Genomic DNA, 14,789 nt, shown 5'->3' with positions numbered 1-14,789 from the left:
AACACTGAAAAACATAACTGTATTAAAATATTGTTAGCAGTATACACAATATATTGCCAGTTAATTGTTAGAAATGGTACAATCGACAAGACATGTAGTGGCAGTTACAGAGATACTAATACAGAAAAATGTTTAACCACTGTAGTTTGCTTGAAGAATCATTACATTTGTAAGTGTCTGTATACAGTTAATTATGCTCATCAGTACATGTAACCTAAATACTTTTATTTCATTAATATGGGATAATCATGATAAGAGAAAAAGCACATTACTTAATGCTCTACTGTACTCTCTGATTTACGTATAAAGGAATGACTGGCCTACTGACAGCAATGAAAAAATCCCAAAGAAAAAAGGACAGGAGGAGCTTCACTTCTATGCAAGCAGTTTCTCTATATGCAAAAAGCTTAACAATTTATAAAATATAAGTAGCACAAATATGCTCACATTTAGATTTGGTCCTTAGAATTCTGTCCACCTTTGTATGTTTCTCTCCGTAATACTTCCATTTGTTATTAGCTATGTGGAGTTCTGTAGGTTTGGCGTTGTCTTGAATGCAGCCACATGACACTCTTCCATTGGCTTGCATGTACTGTAATACAGTGTCACTTGGTACAAAGTGATATTTCGAGAGCCGGGCTGACACTAGTTGGTTTGCATGTTAACTTTAATGGATAGCTGGGCAACACAGACCATAGGTGTTTTTCAACATTACTTCAAAACAGTTGTTTCTTCACATTCCATTGATATGTCTAGGCCATTTTTATGCTTTTAAACGTTTAGATCTCCACATAGCCCCTTTAAAGGCACCACTGTCTGCTGGGATTACTCCCTCTACAGCCAGATGTCTGAGGTGCAGTCTCCGCCGGGGTACCGAAGCTCGTGGGCCAAGGCTGGACCCTCGGGCTCCGCTCCAAAGTCCACCAGGAAGTCCTCGTTCAGCTGAAGGCCGCCGTTCACCGTGTCCACATCAATCTGCATCATAACTGAACCTTCCCTGAAGCAAAAGCATAGAGGTCAGAAGACTGCAAGCACGCACTCAGAATACCAAACCAGTGACTGATTTTTTGCACTGTTTTGTTGTTTATTTTAACACGGATCAGAAATAGTTTTGTGTGCATTTATTGCTAACTGCACTTCAAGGAATTGTCCTTCTTTCCTTACATTACTTTTCTCCCTCTCGTTTGATACCCCTACAGTATTACAAGTTTGCAACTTCAAAAAACGTATATGGACCCACTACATGAAAACTTGAACGTTATGAAAAGTGGTACTTACTTGATCATATCAGGGTAGAACTGCTTGTCCCAGGCACTATATAGAGAAGTTGTGACATACAGCCTTCTCCCGTCCAGACTCAACTGAAGCATCTGTGGACTTCCTGGAATCTTCTTCCCCTTGATTGGAAATATCACAATGTGAATGGTAAACAAACATATTCAGTGCATATGGCTATATGAAACGCTATACGTTTACAGTAAATATACACCAACTCTTCGTTGTTGTGCTTCTCAATACCTTGATAATGCGTGGGGGAGGCTGGGAATCAAGCTCTTTGTCTTCCAGGACTTTAACAGTGCCACCATTTATAATACTGCCACCTAGAAAGAGCTTTCAAACACAAAGCAAACATAGTTAGGCTCATTTTCAAAATCAAATTGTTTATTATGCATGGAAGAAGTACATGTGTGGGGAAAGAGACTCACAAAATACAAAAGTGCTGGACAAATGCTACAAATTATTCAGGAATGTTTCTGCAGAATAGACTTGATTTCAGACCTGGCCAGTGAGTCGTGGATTTCTCCGGTCAGTAATGTCATATTGCCGAATGTCACCATGCAACCAGTTACTGAAGTAGAGATAGCGGTCATCCAAGGAGATCAGGATGTCTGTGATGAGACCTGAGGTCCAGAAGATAAATACACATTCTGAGGGCACATATTAACTGACCATTTCATTTTGAGGTGCACCTCAACCAGTGCCAATATAATAGAATATAATGGAATGCCTGTAAAGGAGAAATCCAGTGAGTTTTCACATAGATCTCCATTTCTCGAGGTCTCCAAGTACTCAACTGTCTGTACGGAAAAAAAACCCGAAAACAATCGGTTTTACCTTGCTACAGCCAGCAGCTAATGCAGCCAGGCAGCTACAGCACTACACTCTGAGGACATGTACACGGGAGCTCAGGGACATGCCCCCAGAGTGTAGCGCTGTAGCTGCCTGGCTGCATTAGCTGCTGGCTGTAGCAACTCAAGCTAGGTAAAACCAATTGTTTTAGTTTTTCTCGTAAGCTGACAAAGACAGTAAAAGTGAAAAAAAAAATCTTTTACATTTCACATCTATTTATGTACATAGCTGCAAAGCCCCTAAAGGGACATGCAATTTCTTTTTCAGGTTTCTGGTGCGTACCTGAAACTTTCACCAGATGCTCACCAGACATTTGCTCACCAGACATTTTCTGATGCACACGCAGAAATGTCCCTTTAGGAGCTCCATACATAGTTCATGTTTATCAGTTTTGGAACCAAAATGCTTACTTGGCATTTCTGGCAGAACCCAACCCTGCACTTTTTTGCTTGGGATCTTGATGACCCTTTCTGTTGCCCAGTCCCCTTTCTTCACAGGAAGAAAAGACAAAAGGATACTTCATGTTAGGGAAATTTACTAAATGTATTTGACCAATGAAGTGGCTTATCTGAGGGACTAAATTGTGCTGAATTTAAAACAAAAATCTGTGGTTTCATTACCAATTGACGGCAGAGAATGTTCCTGGAACACAAATGCATGACTGAGCACATCAGCTTTCCATGAACTCTATAGGCCAGTCAATGGTCAAGGGAGCTGTGTACACCCATGCTCACCGGGGTCTTGTAAAAGCGAAACACGGTGCCGTAGAGGGCGCAGCCCACGTAGCCCTCGGTCGCAGCTGGATCGTGCAGGAAACGGATCTCTAGGGGGATGGCCCCCTCTTCTCCCAGGTCGAGCGTCTGCACACGCTTGTGCGTGGTCCAATCCCACACATGGACGCGACGCCCATAGAGACCTACATAGAGATAAAGCATAATTTATGATGCTCTGGTTCTTCCAATTTCATGATACAGCCATTCAGCATTATACATGGTAGATCAAAAGAATGCCTGACGAAAGGTCTCTCTCCTCTCTCTCTGACTGACACACACACACACACACACACACACACACACACACACACACACACACACACACACACACACACACACACACACACACACACTGCATACCAGCTTTAACATCTTCAGGGTTGAAACCATTGCCCAGGGCTTTGGGTGCCCCCCATTCTGTGCTCATCATGACGTTATGTCGTGGTTGATACCAGAAGTCGTAGCCCATGGGCGCTGCGTCGCCAGGCAATTCCCAGTTGCCAATCACTTCAAAGGTTTCTCCGTCAAGCAGAACAAAACCACCTGAGTAAACAGTAGATAAACTCAACATCCATTCCTTTCTGGTAACTAGATTTAATCCAAAAGCAGAGATGCAAGAATGTAGCCTCAATTCAATGGAGTAATCTACATAAGGGTGTGACATCAATTAAATGTAATGAGTTGCTGGCTTCTGTCCCACCCAAATATTTATTCACAACTCTGAGACGAGACTAAGATAAACTATTTCCTTATTATTTATTTAAAGTAATATGAACAATATTACACATGCACTGTGATGCCTATTACAACCACCGCTCCATATGACACTTCAGTTTAGCATTAGCCGTAATCAATCAGTCTGTCAATAACCACCCCTTAAAAAATATTCCGGATCAACATCAAATGAAGGTCAGTTTGAGGAATAGGCTTATATTTCATTTAATTTCAATATATCTAGCTGGCTCAGGACGCAATACAAGGAACTATCATAGCCAGAATTTTGTTAAAAACAGACAAAAGGTCTGGTAAATTGAAATACTGTAACTTTAAGCCTACTCATTAAAATCAATAGAGAACCCACTATATTGTAATGTATATTTTGCATTTCCATAAACAATGGCAAATGGCATCATGACTTGTCATTTTGATTGCATGGACCATTTTGTTTGCATAAATATTTGCTTTTGAGGCATAAATTAGCAACGCGGCTTTGCCTTTATCCACTATGCGGTGCAGTTTGCACTAATTGTTTTGAGAAATGTACTGTTGCAAATGATTATTATGATTCGAGAAATGCACCAACGTGACTGAGAAAAACTAATGTAGGCTACCTCTCGCGGCCCACCTGCAATACCTTTACTGCCCACCAGTGGGCCGCATCCCACACTTTGGGAAACACTAGTCTAAGCCCTCTCTCTGCGCCTTTCCTTTTTTAAAGTAATTTTGTTGCCGCTGGTTTGCCTCCTACTCTGATAGGACGGTGAAGAATGACACAAAGTGAGTGGGACTCTGCTGCTTGCGCCACAGTTCTGCTGTCTCTCTCTGCTGTTTCTGACCTTGTGCAATGTTAGAGTGATGTCAGCTGCCACTTACCTTTGCCATTCCCTGAAGGATCTCCCATGGAACTGATCATAATTTGCCCACTGCCCAGACAGTGTGTAGTGTGTGGATTAGCCAAGCCACACTTCCAGAAGAGCTCTGTTGGCTCCACTATCTACACGCCGCAAGAATGTTTGTGAGTGATAAGTGCTAAGATAATGCTTGAGGTATTGATTAAACAGTATGACAATTCGTTTAATATGTGTTTTTCTGTACATCTGTAATTCATTTTCCTTGTAAATGACTGTTCTTGTAAAACTGTGTAGTACCTTGTGAAGGCGTGGAGCAAGAGGGTCCGTCCCCACATCCACCACATAGACGCGGGAGGAGATGAGGGAGGGCAATATGAGGCGGTTGCGTTTCTTGCTTGCATCACCGAAACAGCTACTGCAGGCGTTCCAGCCCGAATGGTGAAGCTCATCCCTCAGGTTAGGCATGGGTAACCTGTGAATCACCTATGTCATGCCAGCGAGGACCCCCAACACACACACACACACACACACAAGCACAAAAAGGTCATGAATGTGATCTGAGGACACAGCCTCCCATTGTTTGTTAATGCTGGAATGAATCCAAGTGATATATCTCATTGCTGAAAGGTTGAACTTGGCTAACCCTTAGCCCTTATGTAATGGTTGTCCAGAGTGTTGGTCAAAGAGTAATCCATGAAGTATTTGTCACGTAGTCTCACCTTACAATAATTTGGTGATTTTGGGTCCACATCTACAGTTGCAAGGTAGTCAGGCTTCAGTATGTCCGTATTGCGGTATATACATGGCAGATAAACAATTTTTTCCCGTGGTCCTAAGAAAAAACATTTTATTAATAGAATACCTCATATGCAACCTAAAAACTACACGTATGTTAACCTTGTTCAGATTTCTGTTACTGCTTACATCTGTTAATGCATGCCTATACATCAGGACAAATTAGTGCTTACACTACAAAAGATATGTGGTCAAATGTGTCCCAGATCACCTCGGCAAGTGGTCTGAGTTATGATCACAATACGTCTTGGTGGTCCTTTACACTTGTACCTAGTGCTTGTGATAACAATTACCCAAGTGTAAACAGGATTTGTGTTGTTTGTCATTCCCCCAGACCAGCACAGTTGTTATTGAGCACACAATGTATTTCTTCACTTACCCATCATGGCATCGAGTGGGCTCTTGTAGCCAGGTCCACATCCTGAGCAGCTGGAAGCTGTCAAAGTGATTGGACTGATGTTCAGATAACAAAGATAACAAGACAACACAACATCCTCAAATAGTCGCATTGTGTTTGGGAATTATGGGCCATTTTAATATCATATTCCTTGGAATGGAGTGTGATATTTTCAAGTGTTGTACCATTATGTATATTAGCATCAAAGAACAAAATCTAAATGGAATATTTAAGATTAAATAACATAGCTGAGAGGAGAGGCATATTTATTTATCTACAGCGTAACTTGTCTCAGCTAACGTTTTTTTTTTACCCATATTTAGATTTAATGGGAATAGCCTACCTCTTTGACAAGATACATGCTTTTCATTTTTCTTCACTAGGCCTATTGTCATACTGCCTAGTCAAAATGTTACTTTTGATCACCATAAACAATTTACTGGGAATCTATTGTTCTGCATTACAGTATAAGTAGGCTCTCTCTCGCCAAGATAAACATTATGACTGAGAAATATGGTCACTAAACACAAAACAAGTTGAAATTTTCCAGGCATGCTTTGCAAGCACTTGACAATGACAAATCTTAATCTCTATCCCAGATGTAGTTCAACAGTAAAATTGAGGTTAAAGTCTCAGTGGGTTATATCCTTTCAAGGTTAACACAGCTTTGAAGAATAACATTCACTGAGAGCAAGGATATTTGTTCTTTGCAACCGAATAACCAAGGGTCAACCTGAAAATAAGATATGGCAGTATAAAAATGTAGCATTTCCTTTTGTATGGCTCATTTCACCTTGATAGGTAGGCTATAGTATGAAAAAGCAGAAAATGTTTGATGTCCTAATATAATGGGTTCATGGGACTTAAACAACGCATTTTGGCATCTTGTGAGAACTCCACAATTTAATTCCAGCAATTCTTTACATAATAGGTGAAATCATGTTTGGGGTAATTTAAAGATATCCTTGGGCTCAGGAACTACTCCAAAGTGCCGAAGAGAGGACAAAAAAAGGCTGCGCATGAAATGTAGGTCATGTAAGCAGTCTGATTGTCCACTCTGCAACTCGTAACGAGTGCAAAATATCACTGGCTATAATGAGTTAAGCGTTGATTCACTTGAAGTTGGAAATTCTAATATAAGAATATCCTACAAATAAATTGCGCTGCGAAATAAAACCCATTGCATAAAAAAAACAGAGCCTGCACAGCTGCTAGATTCCTCGGTGTTCTTGCAAGCTATGTGTTGCCAAGAACTGTTCCACTGTGATAAATTCTCACGGGGTAACTTTAAGGGGAATCCGCAATTAGCTCTGTAGAGGTTTATTCAAAAGTCAGTTTTTCGACTGACCATGTAGGCTATGCCGCGTTTACTTCTGTAAAGACTTAAACAGAAACGATGAGATTACAGGTAGCTGAAGGTAGGACTGCAGCCCACAGTAGGAGACATCCACCACATCAAGTCTGCAGTTTAGACTCAGTTACGACTCTCTTGCAAAGCTGCAGCATAATTATGTCGGCTGCTACGTCGTACATTAGGCTACATCAGACAGCCTACGCCAGTAGGCCTATACGCAACATTATACTTGTTCATTAGTCAAAACAGTTGGCTATTGGCCAAGCCACATCAATTGAAAAACATTGTTTTAGTCTTGCTCACTTGCCATAGAAAAACCAGGTGCAGGCTATGTTATCGTATCGTGAATGCAAAACACACCCACACAAAACCCCACTTACCCATTTTATTGGTTAGGCTACTCCTTAGTCCCTATGTCTGCAGTCCGGTCACACGAATGAGAAAGAACAGTTATGTTGGATTTATACGGTTAGTTGAGAGAGGCGGAGCTATAGGGGTCATTTGGCCATGGAAGCAATTCAACTTTGTGAGAGTGTAAAATAATGAATAATCCAAAAATGATTGCATCCCACCCTGGCAGCCTAAGAAATATAGCCTAATGTCCCTTCTCCTAGATCTTTTTAGCTGCACGAATCTGATGCACTGTATCTGGGTGGCTACGTTCAATTAGGCTAGCCTGTGGTGGACAAAAAGGAAATAAGTTGAATTTCAGGAGCAGAAAGTTGCTTGATCGTGCAGTTTTAGCCTACAAGAATGAAATTGTGCAAATTTAGTGTAACACTGACAACAGGCCTAGGTTAACGGTAGCCTAGGCTATGAGGTGTGACACAAATATTTACCATAGTCTGCAACTATGAGGAACATGGATAACGAATAAATAATAAAGATCGCCTATTAAACACACACTACCTGTTACAGCTAAATAAGTGACTTGTTCATTTACAGTAATGACCAGTAGCCTGTCATTAGCCATATGCTATTAAATCTAAACTTGAGTTGAACTTGTAGCCTATGCCTACAAACTTGAGGCTGAATACAACCCCCCCATTAAACACATGTAGGCCTAGCAAGGGGTCTGGCGGTAGGCCTTGTTTCGTGGAATTCCGTCCATATGCCGGGGGCTACAGTAAATCATTTTGTGTGGCCTACATTGTGACTGTACACCCATCGGCCTGTAGGTGGTGGTGTTCAAGAAGGGGTTGCCCGGCGTTCCAGTTTAGCTGGTGAGCAAGTTAACTGGTAATATTTGCATAAAATCAGTGAATATTCAACAAGACCCTGCCTAGAGTGTTCTGCTCTGCCTCTGCCCCTGCTATAGGTTTACATTTTCATGAAGTATTTGCAAGTGAGATAACATAACGGATATCGCTGAAAACATCACCAGTTTATGTCTAATACATGTCCAGTTTAAGCATTATCCACACAAATACGACACATATGGAAAAAATAAAACAAAACAACCTGTTCGAACCTTGGATGTGTTAAGGCCATGCTGGTCATTCCCAGTATCACTCTAATGCCTGTTGGGGCTCTGGCCATTTGGTCTGTGCTGCCTTGTCATCAATCTGCAGATCATGTGTGCCCATATAATACCTCCATGTGTGTGCCCATTGGTGCTGGGAGTAATGGGTGGTCCTATAAAGAAGACCTCATGAGTAATAGACCTCTCCAGAATATATCCCGCCTCCTAACTTCCGTATCCATCCAACTTCCGGGCGTGGATTGTTTATGGGAAATAACATGGCGTTATGAAAGATCGTACCTGTCAAACTCTGTAGGTGACAAAGTAGAAAAAGCTGCTGGGCAGATTGGCCTACACACTTCTGCCATCTAGTTTCCACTGGATTTTTTGATTTTCGGTGCCGTTTAAGTAGTATAGTCTATAGTATACTACTTAAACGGCACCGACAATCAAAAAATCCAGTGGAAACTATATGGCAGAAGTGTGTAGGCCAATCTGCCCACCAGCTTTTTCAACTTCGCTACCTACAGATGTTTTACCGGTATGATATTTCGAAACGCCATGTTATTTCTCATAGACAATCCAGGCCCGGAAGTTGGATGGATACGGAAGTTACGGAGGCGGGACTTATTCTGAAGTTCGCCTACAAAAAAGAACCAAAACGGCCATCTTTGCCCATATAAGGAGATCCGGTTGTTAATTGAAGCTAACTACCTATGGCAAGTTGCATTGCAAGTTAGCTCTGGGGTAGCAAAAATCTAAGTGTGCCGCCGTCACGTACCGGAGATCACAGTATCCACTCTAAGGCAGAGGACAAAAGTGTGTTCAGGAAAACGTCTGCATTTCAGACTTTTTCATTCCCGCGAGAGTTTAAAAGATGCGATAATTCCAAAATCCCCATGTTATTTTCCCATAGGAAAAATCACCAGATACCGGATGTCAAAGATGGCTGCTTTTTTGTAGGCGAACTTCAGAGGTCTATGGACGCCCTCTGACTCTCTGACCCTCTTGCGCTCTTGCCTGGTTCCTCACTCCGTGGCTGCTCCGCTGGGGAGAGCCTCAGCCCATTGCTCCTCACACCGACGTCGCGTTTTACACTTTTGTTTGATCATCCCTAGATATATACTTGAATTACACTATCCTTTTCCATACACTATACTGACTTTATCTTTTGAATGTTAAAATAGACTTATATTACAGTTTTTTCTGAATGCTTAAACACAACTGGGATTCTTATAGCACAATTTCTAAAACTATTAATACTTGTAGCAAAACCACTCACTGAATTTGCAAAACTAAAAGCACAAACACTGCTTTGCACTCAGTTTGCAATTTTGTAACACACTTTGCACAACTGTAGGCACAATCCACTGCACAGCACTCTTTTTGCGGAACTATAAACACAACTCACTGCTTTACACTCAATTTCCAAATGATCAACACACTCCTAGCAAATCTATACACATGTATGGCTATTATTTTCACTATTTTTCCAACTCTCTGGCACACTTTCTCATGTGAAAACTGTTTTAGATAATTAGTTCACTTTCTAATCAGCCTAAGCACTATAAATAAGCCACAGGTAATGTACAATGGGTAAAATGGAGGGAGCAGGAAGAGTGGGAAGAGTAAGAATTAGAGGAGGGCGAAGAATAGGACGTGGAGGTGAAGAAGTAGAAGTAGGAGAAAGAAGAGGAGGAAGAAGACATGGAGGTGAAGAAGTGAGAGGGAAAGGATGACAAGGACAAGGAGGTAAAGTTAGAGGAAGAGGACAAGGAGGAGCAAGAGGAGGAGGAGGAGGGGGAAGCGGAAGGGTAAGAAGAGAAAGAAATAGCCCTTTTACAGGCAAAAAATCAGTCTACATGGGGATATTGACCAGGCATCATTTTGAGAGAGACGACACAATGTAGACTGATTTTTTTTTTCTCATTGAAATTGCTATTTTGTATTTTGACTTGGAAAAACACACTTGCGTTTGTTTTGATGTGTGTAAATAAAGATATACATTTAACACTTCCAGATTTGGGGTAGATTTTTTAAAAGACTGTAGTCTTTTTAGTAAAGCCTGAGTGGGGGGCATTAGTTAAAAGACTACAGTTTTTCAAGAATCTTTCCCAAATCTTTTCATAAATATGGATTTAGGGTTGAATCAGGTTTCCCTTCATAGTATATAGGGCAAACTCATCATACACTCAATTTTCCCCACACCCAATGTATTATGCAATGGCAACAAAATAATTAGAGTGGGACATGTCTAAACACATGTTAGACCTATATCACATCGTGGCTACGCTTGTAGAAATATGGTTAAGACGGTTGAATCAGTTTTCCGTTAATGGTGCTGGCCCAAATATATTAGCCCAGTGGTTCTCAAAATGTGGGGCGGGCCCCACTAGTGGGGAATAGAGACATGATAGGTGGGGTGAGATGAACAGGAGGACATTAGTTTTTTTGTGCCTATCTTTAATAATGCCTTTCTTTTTGGACAAGGAACATTATAGATTCAAAACAAAATAGCCACACACAAACATAGTCATAGACAGACCGACATATGAATTATAACAAATTAGATTCAGCAGATTGAGACGGGAAATTTAATGTGGAACCAAAATGCGAAAATAATATTTTAATGTTACCATTTTGCCAGGGTGATGGGGTCAGGTGGGGCTTAAAAATTCCCCACCTCCAAAGTGGGAAATGATGGGAAAAGTTTGAGAACTACTGTATTAACCATACATCCGATTTACGTAGGCTATCTCCAATATATTATGTATGGGCAACAAAGTAATTGCCTGGGAATACTGGGAATATCCACACAACCTTTCTGCAAATTTGGGATTTTGAAATGATTTGGTAAGAGTTTAATGTACCAATTTAAGTTTAATTTCACTGCTAATTACACCCTGCTGGAAGTCGTAAGTCCACTTGTCCAATTGTGAAGGTCTGGGTGTTCCCAGGCTAACAAAGTAAGGAAGAGGATGAAACATGCCTCCGTTCATGTAGCATGACAACTTTGCTTTCAGAAAATATGTAAGGAATAATGTATGGAACACCGGTCGTTATCGTGAAAATATTATTTTCCGTCTGGACTACTTGCGGAGTGATACGAAAGACGTAGGCCTAATCAGAAGCACAAAACCTATTTCCATCAAAGATTATAGAGCACTACGCTCTAAAGCCCAATTCACACAAGATTCGCAACGAGATGAAACCATTGCAGAAAGGAGTTGCAGCGGTATGCATTAAATGTTGCAAGTCAGCTGTTGCAAGCCGTCGCAAAGCATTCACCATGTCTAGTCGCAGTTGGTATTGTTTTAGCCTAATGCATGTCAATTTGTAAGGCTATGTAAATTTGCATTGTGTGCATATTTCTTCATTGCACAGCAGAGTAGGCCTAGGCAGGGCCAGGTTAAGGTCATCTGGGGCCCGGGGCAGAGGCCTCCCCGAGGCCCCCCCCCCCCCCCCCCATTTTTTTTCAATATATATTACTATTATTATTATTATTATTATTATTATTATCAATATACATAAGAAAGAGAGAGAGAGAGAGAGAGAGAGAGGCAATTAAATTATGACAGGCATAATGTAAAAATGAAATTTGCATTTATATTATGGAACCGTATAACGAACATACAATTGTACCAACATACAAAAAACAAGTAGCCTACAAACATGGGGCAATGCACACAAAAAAATCAATCATGAAATATTACCATCAATTACTTCAACTAGGCTTGAAAACTGGCAGTGGTACCCAGGTCAGACTAAAATGTGCAACTCCCAACTCTGAACTCATGAAACATTGTAGCCTAGAGTTTGGCGCGCACGCACACAGCCACATCATGATGCATTGTAACACGCTGTCTGTAACAAGGCCGTAGCCATGATGTCAACATTGGGGGGGGGGGACCAAATCTGTGGTGCGGTGTGAATTTCAATAACAGAATTTCAATACATTTCCTGCCATGCAAAAATATTATTAAAATCACAAACAAGTCATTAGTTATAAGTCAGTCAATTAGGATATACCAAACTTTTGGCGGACATGGCACGGATGGATTATGAACCCCTGGGCATAGATGCAAAAAAACCCTCCCCTGTTAAGATAGGGGAGCCCGGGGGCATACTTCCCCGGAAGACTTTTTTTTTTTAAATGACCCTTTATATTGACTTTCTGAGTTTTGTGGAAATAGAAGAGAAGGGCGGAGAAGCAACTTCACACAGTCTTAGGCTTCAGAGCTCTTGGGCCCAGTAGGTCCATTCAATAATCCATCCCTGGATATAGACCTGTGGTATGACTCCATTTGTCTCCAAAATGTATATTTAAAAAGAAAATACAAATCTATTTCTATCTATCTTTGATAACCTCTATATTACACTGAATGCTTACTCATAGGTTTGGACCTAGCCCAATCATATTTTGTATTTTGATTTTATTATTTTGGCGGCTAATCACACAATTTTAAGGTTGTTTGAAAGGGATGGGATTCAATATAGGCTACTAAGACAGGTCCCTTTTCTGTCTGACTCACCTCAAGTTACCCTATGCATTATAGGCAGGTTTCTGACATAAATTACGTTTTGTGTTAAAATGTAGAAACACAGCCTTTATTTGGTGAATGGAGGTGGAAATTCCTTTCTTTGGTTAATGTCCGCGATTCACATTAACTGTAGGCTATCACTGCCATTGTAAAAGTTTTTTCAACTTTTGTGCCGTCGCCACATTTGAGTGCTACGTTTTGCCTGCATTGATGCGCGATTGAGTGTGCATCTAAATGTAACATGCAAGATGCAACAGCCATTTCTAAGAGGCTTATAAACCGGCTCATTTCTGACATTAGGCCTACTACTAGCATATGAATACATTATTTATGTTGTAAGACATGTGAAAGAAATAAATGACACAGGCACGCACAAATTCAAATGAAAGGACACTACGTTTCACTTTCGCTATCATTGCGAGAAAATAGGCTACAATATGGAAAATGCTTCAAAGTTACCTTTAAGTCTGATCAGCTTCAAAAATGAATGGGGTTTCCTTAGACAGTGCTACACCTTTCCAACAAGTTTTGTGAGAATTGTAACGGTATCTTTTGCGATATTGTTGACAGCCTGCACCGCAGTAGGGTGCAGGAAGCTTTTGATAGCGCACGCCTCAAACGATAAACGCAAAACCTTCAGGACAAACCACTCACAGTGTACTCTTTGAAACCATGAATAGGTCACTCATTTGTGTGTTATTTACGTTTGATTGCATTTCAGATGGCGGGACTTGTTGGTTTCCTGTAATAGCCTATAGCGTTTTTTTCTTTATTTTTTTGTATGTCCGAATATTGGGGGGGACATTTTGGTCACATCTGAATATTGGGGGGGACACGTCCCCCCCAAAGTCTATGGTGACTACGGCCCTGCCACGACGTCAAATACATTGAAACACGCAGTCTAGCGCACACACACAGCCCAACCACATCAAATACAAACAAGGGGGGTGTCGCAGCCTATAACGGTAACGTTGTCAGGGACAGGGGTATGCCTAGACGTGGACTTATCCCTATTTTGATCCTCGTTTTGAAAAAAGTGGACAGGGCACCTGCAGGAATGAATGCGATGGTACGCACACACCCACATAACTTTCAACGCTTTGATAATATTTGTCCCGGTTAGGTTCCTGCATTGGTCAGTTAAAAAGTAGCCTACATACAGTACTGTAGGCTAATAACATCCACATGCAATATCTTTATAACAACAACGCCTAACAACGACCTATTTATTTGGACAACTTTGTATAGCCCTATAAAGGCTAAAGTTACCTAGTTTTGTTCTAGCGAAGGCTACGTTCACGTATAGCTTTAAACAGTGGTAATGCTAGCCTAACGTTTTGACAAGCAATAATCTTGCCTACCTTGTGCTTGCGGCTTGCCCGTTTGAAATAACTCGCTTTGCTGTCTCCATCCTTTCTGTTTTCGTTGTTTAAAAAAACGTGTTATATCCATGAGTCTCGAGTTAATGAATTAGCTTACCATTGTGTGCTGATAACCAGCATAGATAGTAATAGAAAACAACAAGCTAGCCTACAACTTCTGTAGCATGCCTGTGTATCTCCTGCTCAAACAAAAGGTGCGCGCATGCATAGTTCTGCATAAAGTTGATTTTGATAACGTTACTTTACAGAAAATTGTAAATGCTGGCATGCAGTTAATGGAATAGGCTACTGTGCAGAGTTGAGAAGTTATGGTAGCCTAGGCCAATTTGGTGTGAATACACGCACACAGGGGAAATTCTCTCTCGTTGTTGAGTAGGCTGGCTG

General features: G+C 41.0%; 1 protein-coding gene across 3 annotated transcripts; it reads right to left on the bottom strand.

The window, feature by feature from the left end:
- Positions 1-13,617, bottom strand: selenbp1 (selenium binding protein 1). Of its 3 annotated transcripts, none has more exons than XM_076280254.1 (12): positions 13,483-13,617; positions 5,649-5,705; positions 5,194-5,306; positions 4,772-4,957; positions 4,497-4,617; positions 3,264-3,446; positions 2,865-3,046; positions 2,541-2,619; positions 1,780-1,901; positions 1,519-1,611; positions 1,279-1,397; positions 1-997 (listed from the first exon to the last, which is right to left on the bottom strand). In XM_076280254.1, the coding sequence occupies exons 2-12, from the start codon at positions 5,653-5,655 to the stop codon at positions 835-837; spliced, it is 1,368 nt and encodes a 455-aa protein (XP_076136369.1). In that variant the 5' UTR covers positions 5,656-5,705; positions 13,483-13,617; the 3' UTR covers positions 1-834. The 3 variants fall into 3 exon arrangements, with proteins under 3 accessions (XP_076136369.1, XP_076136367.1, XP_076136366.1); XM_076280252.1 differs by lacking the exon at positions 13,483-13,617 and adding an exon at positions 7,401-7,466; XM_076280251.1 differs by lacking the exon at positions 13,483-13,617 and having other exon boundaries at positions 5,649-7,033.
- Between the last annotated feature and the right edge of the window lie 1,172 nt (positions 13,618-14,789).

This window comes from Alosa pseudoharengus, unplaced genomic scaffold (genome assembly GCF_046254945.1).
Source record: "Alosa pseudoharengus isolate Yale_2024_CS ecotype anadromous, Long Island Sound unplaced genomic scaffold, YU_APseudo_1.1 YU_APseudo_1.1_scf_12, whole genome shotgun sequence".
Lineage (NCBI taxonomy): Eukaryota > Metazoa > Chordata > Actinopteri > Clupeiformes > Clupeidae > Alosa > Alosa pseudoharengus.
Note: the sequence above shows the minus strand (reverse complement) of the source record. Positions and strands in the feature narration are given on the sequence as shown.

What these genes read in the sequence shown, in the direction of transcription:
- selenbp1 (XM_076280251.1), bottom strand. Translation starts at nt 5,778, where the DNA reads ATGCGACTATTTGAGGATGTTGTGTTGTCTTGTTATCTTTGTTATCTG. An exon ending in TTCGCTTTTACAAGACCCCG is followed by an intron (nt 2,620 to 2,864) that starts GTGAGCATGGGT and finishes CTTCCTGTGAAG; the next exon opens with AAAGGGGACTGGGCAACAGA. An exon ending in CTCCCCCACGCATTATCAAG is followed by an intron (nt 1,398 to 1,518) that starts GTATTGAGAAGC and finishes TTTCCAATCAAG; the next exon opens with GGGAAGAAGATTCCAGGAAG.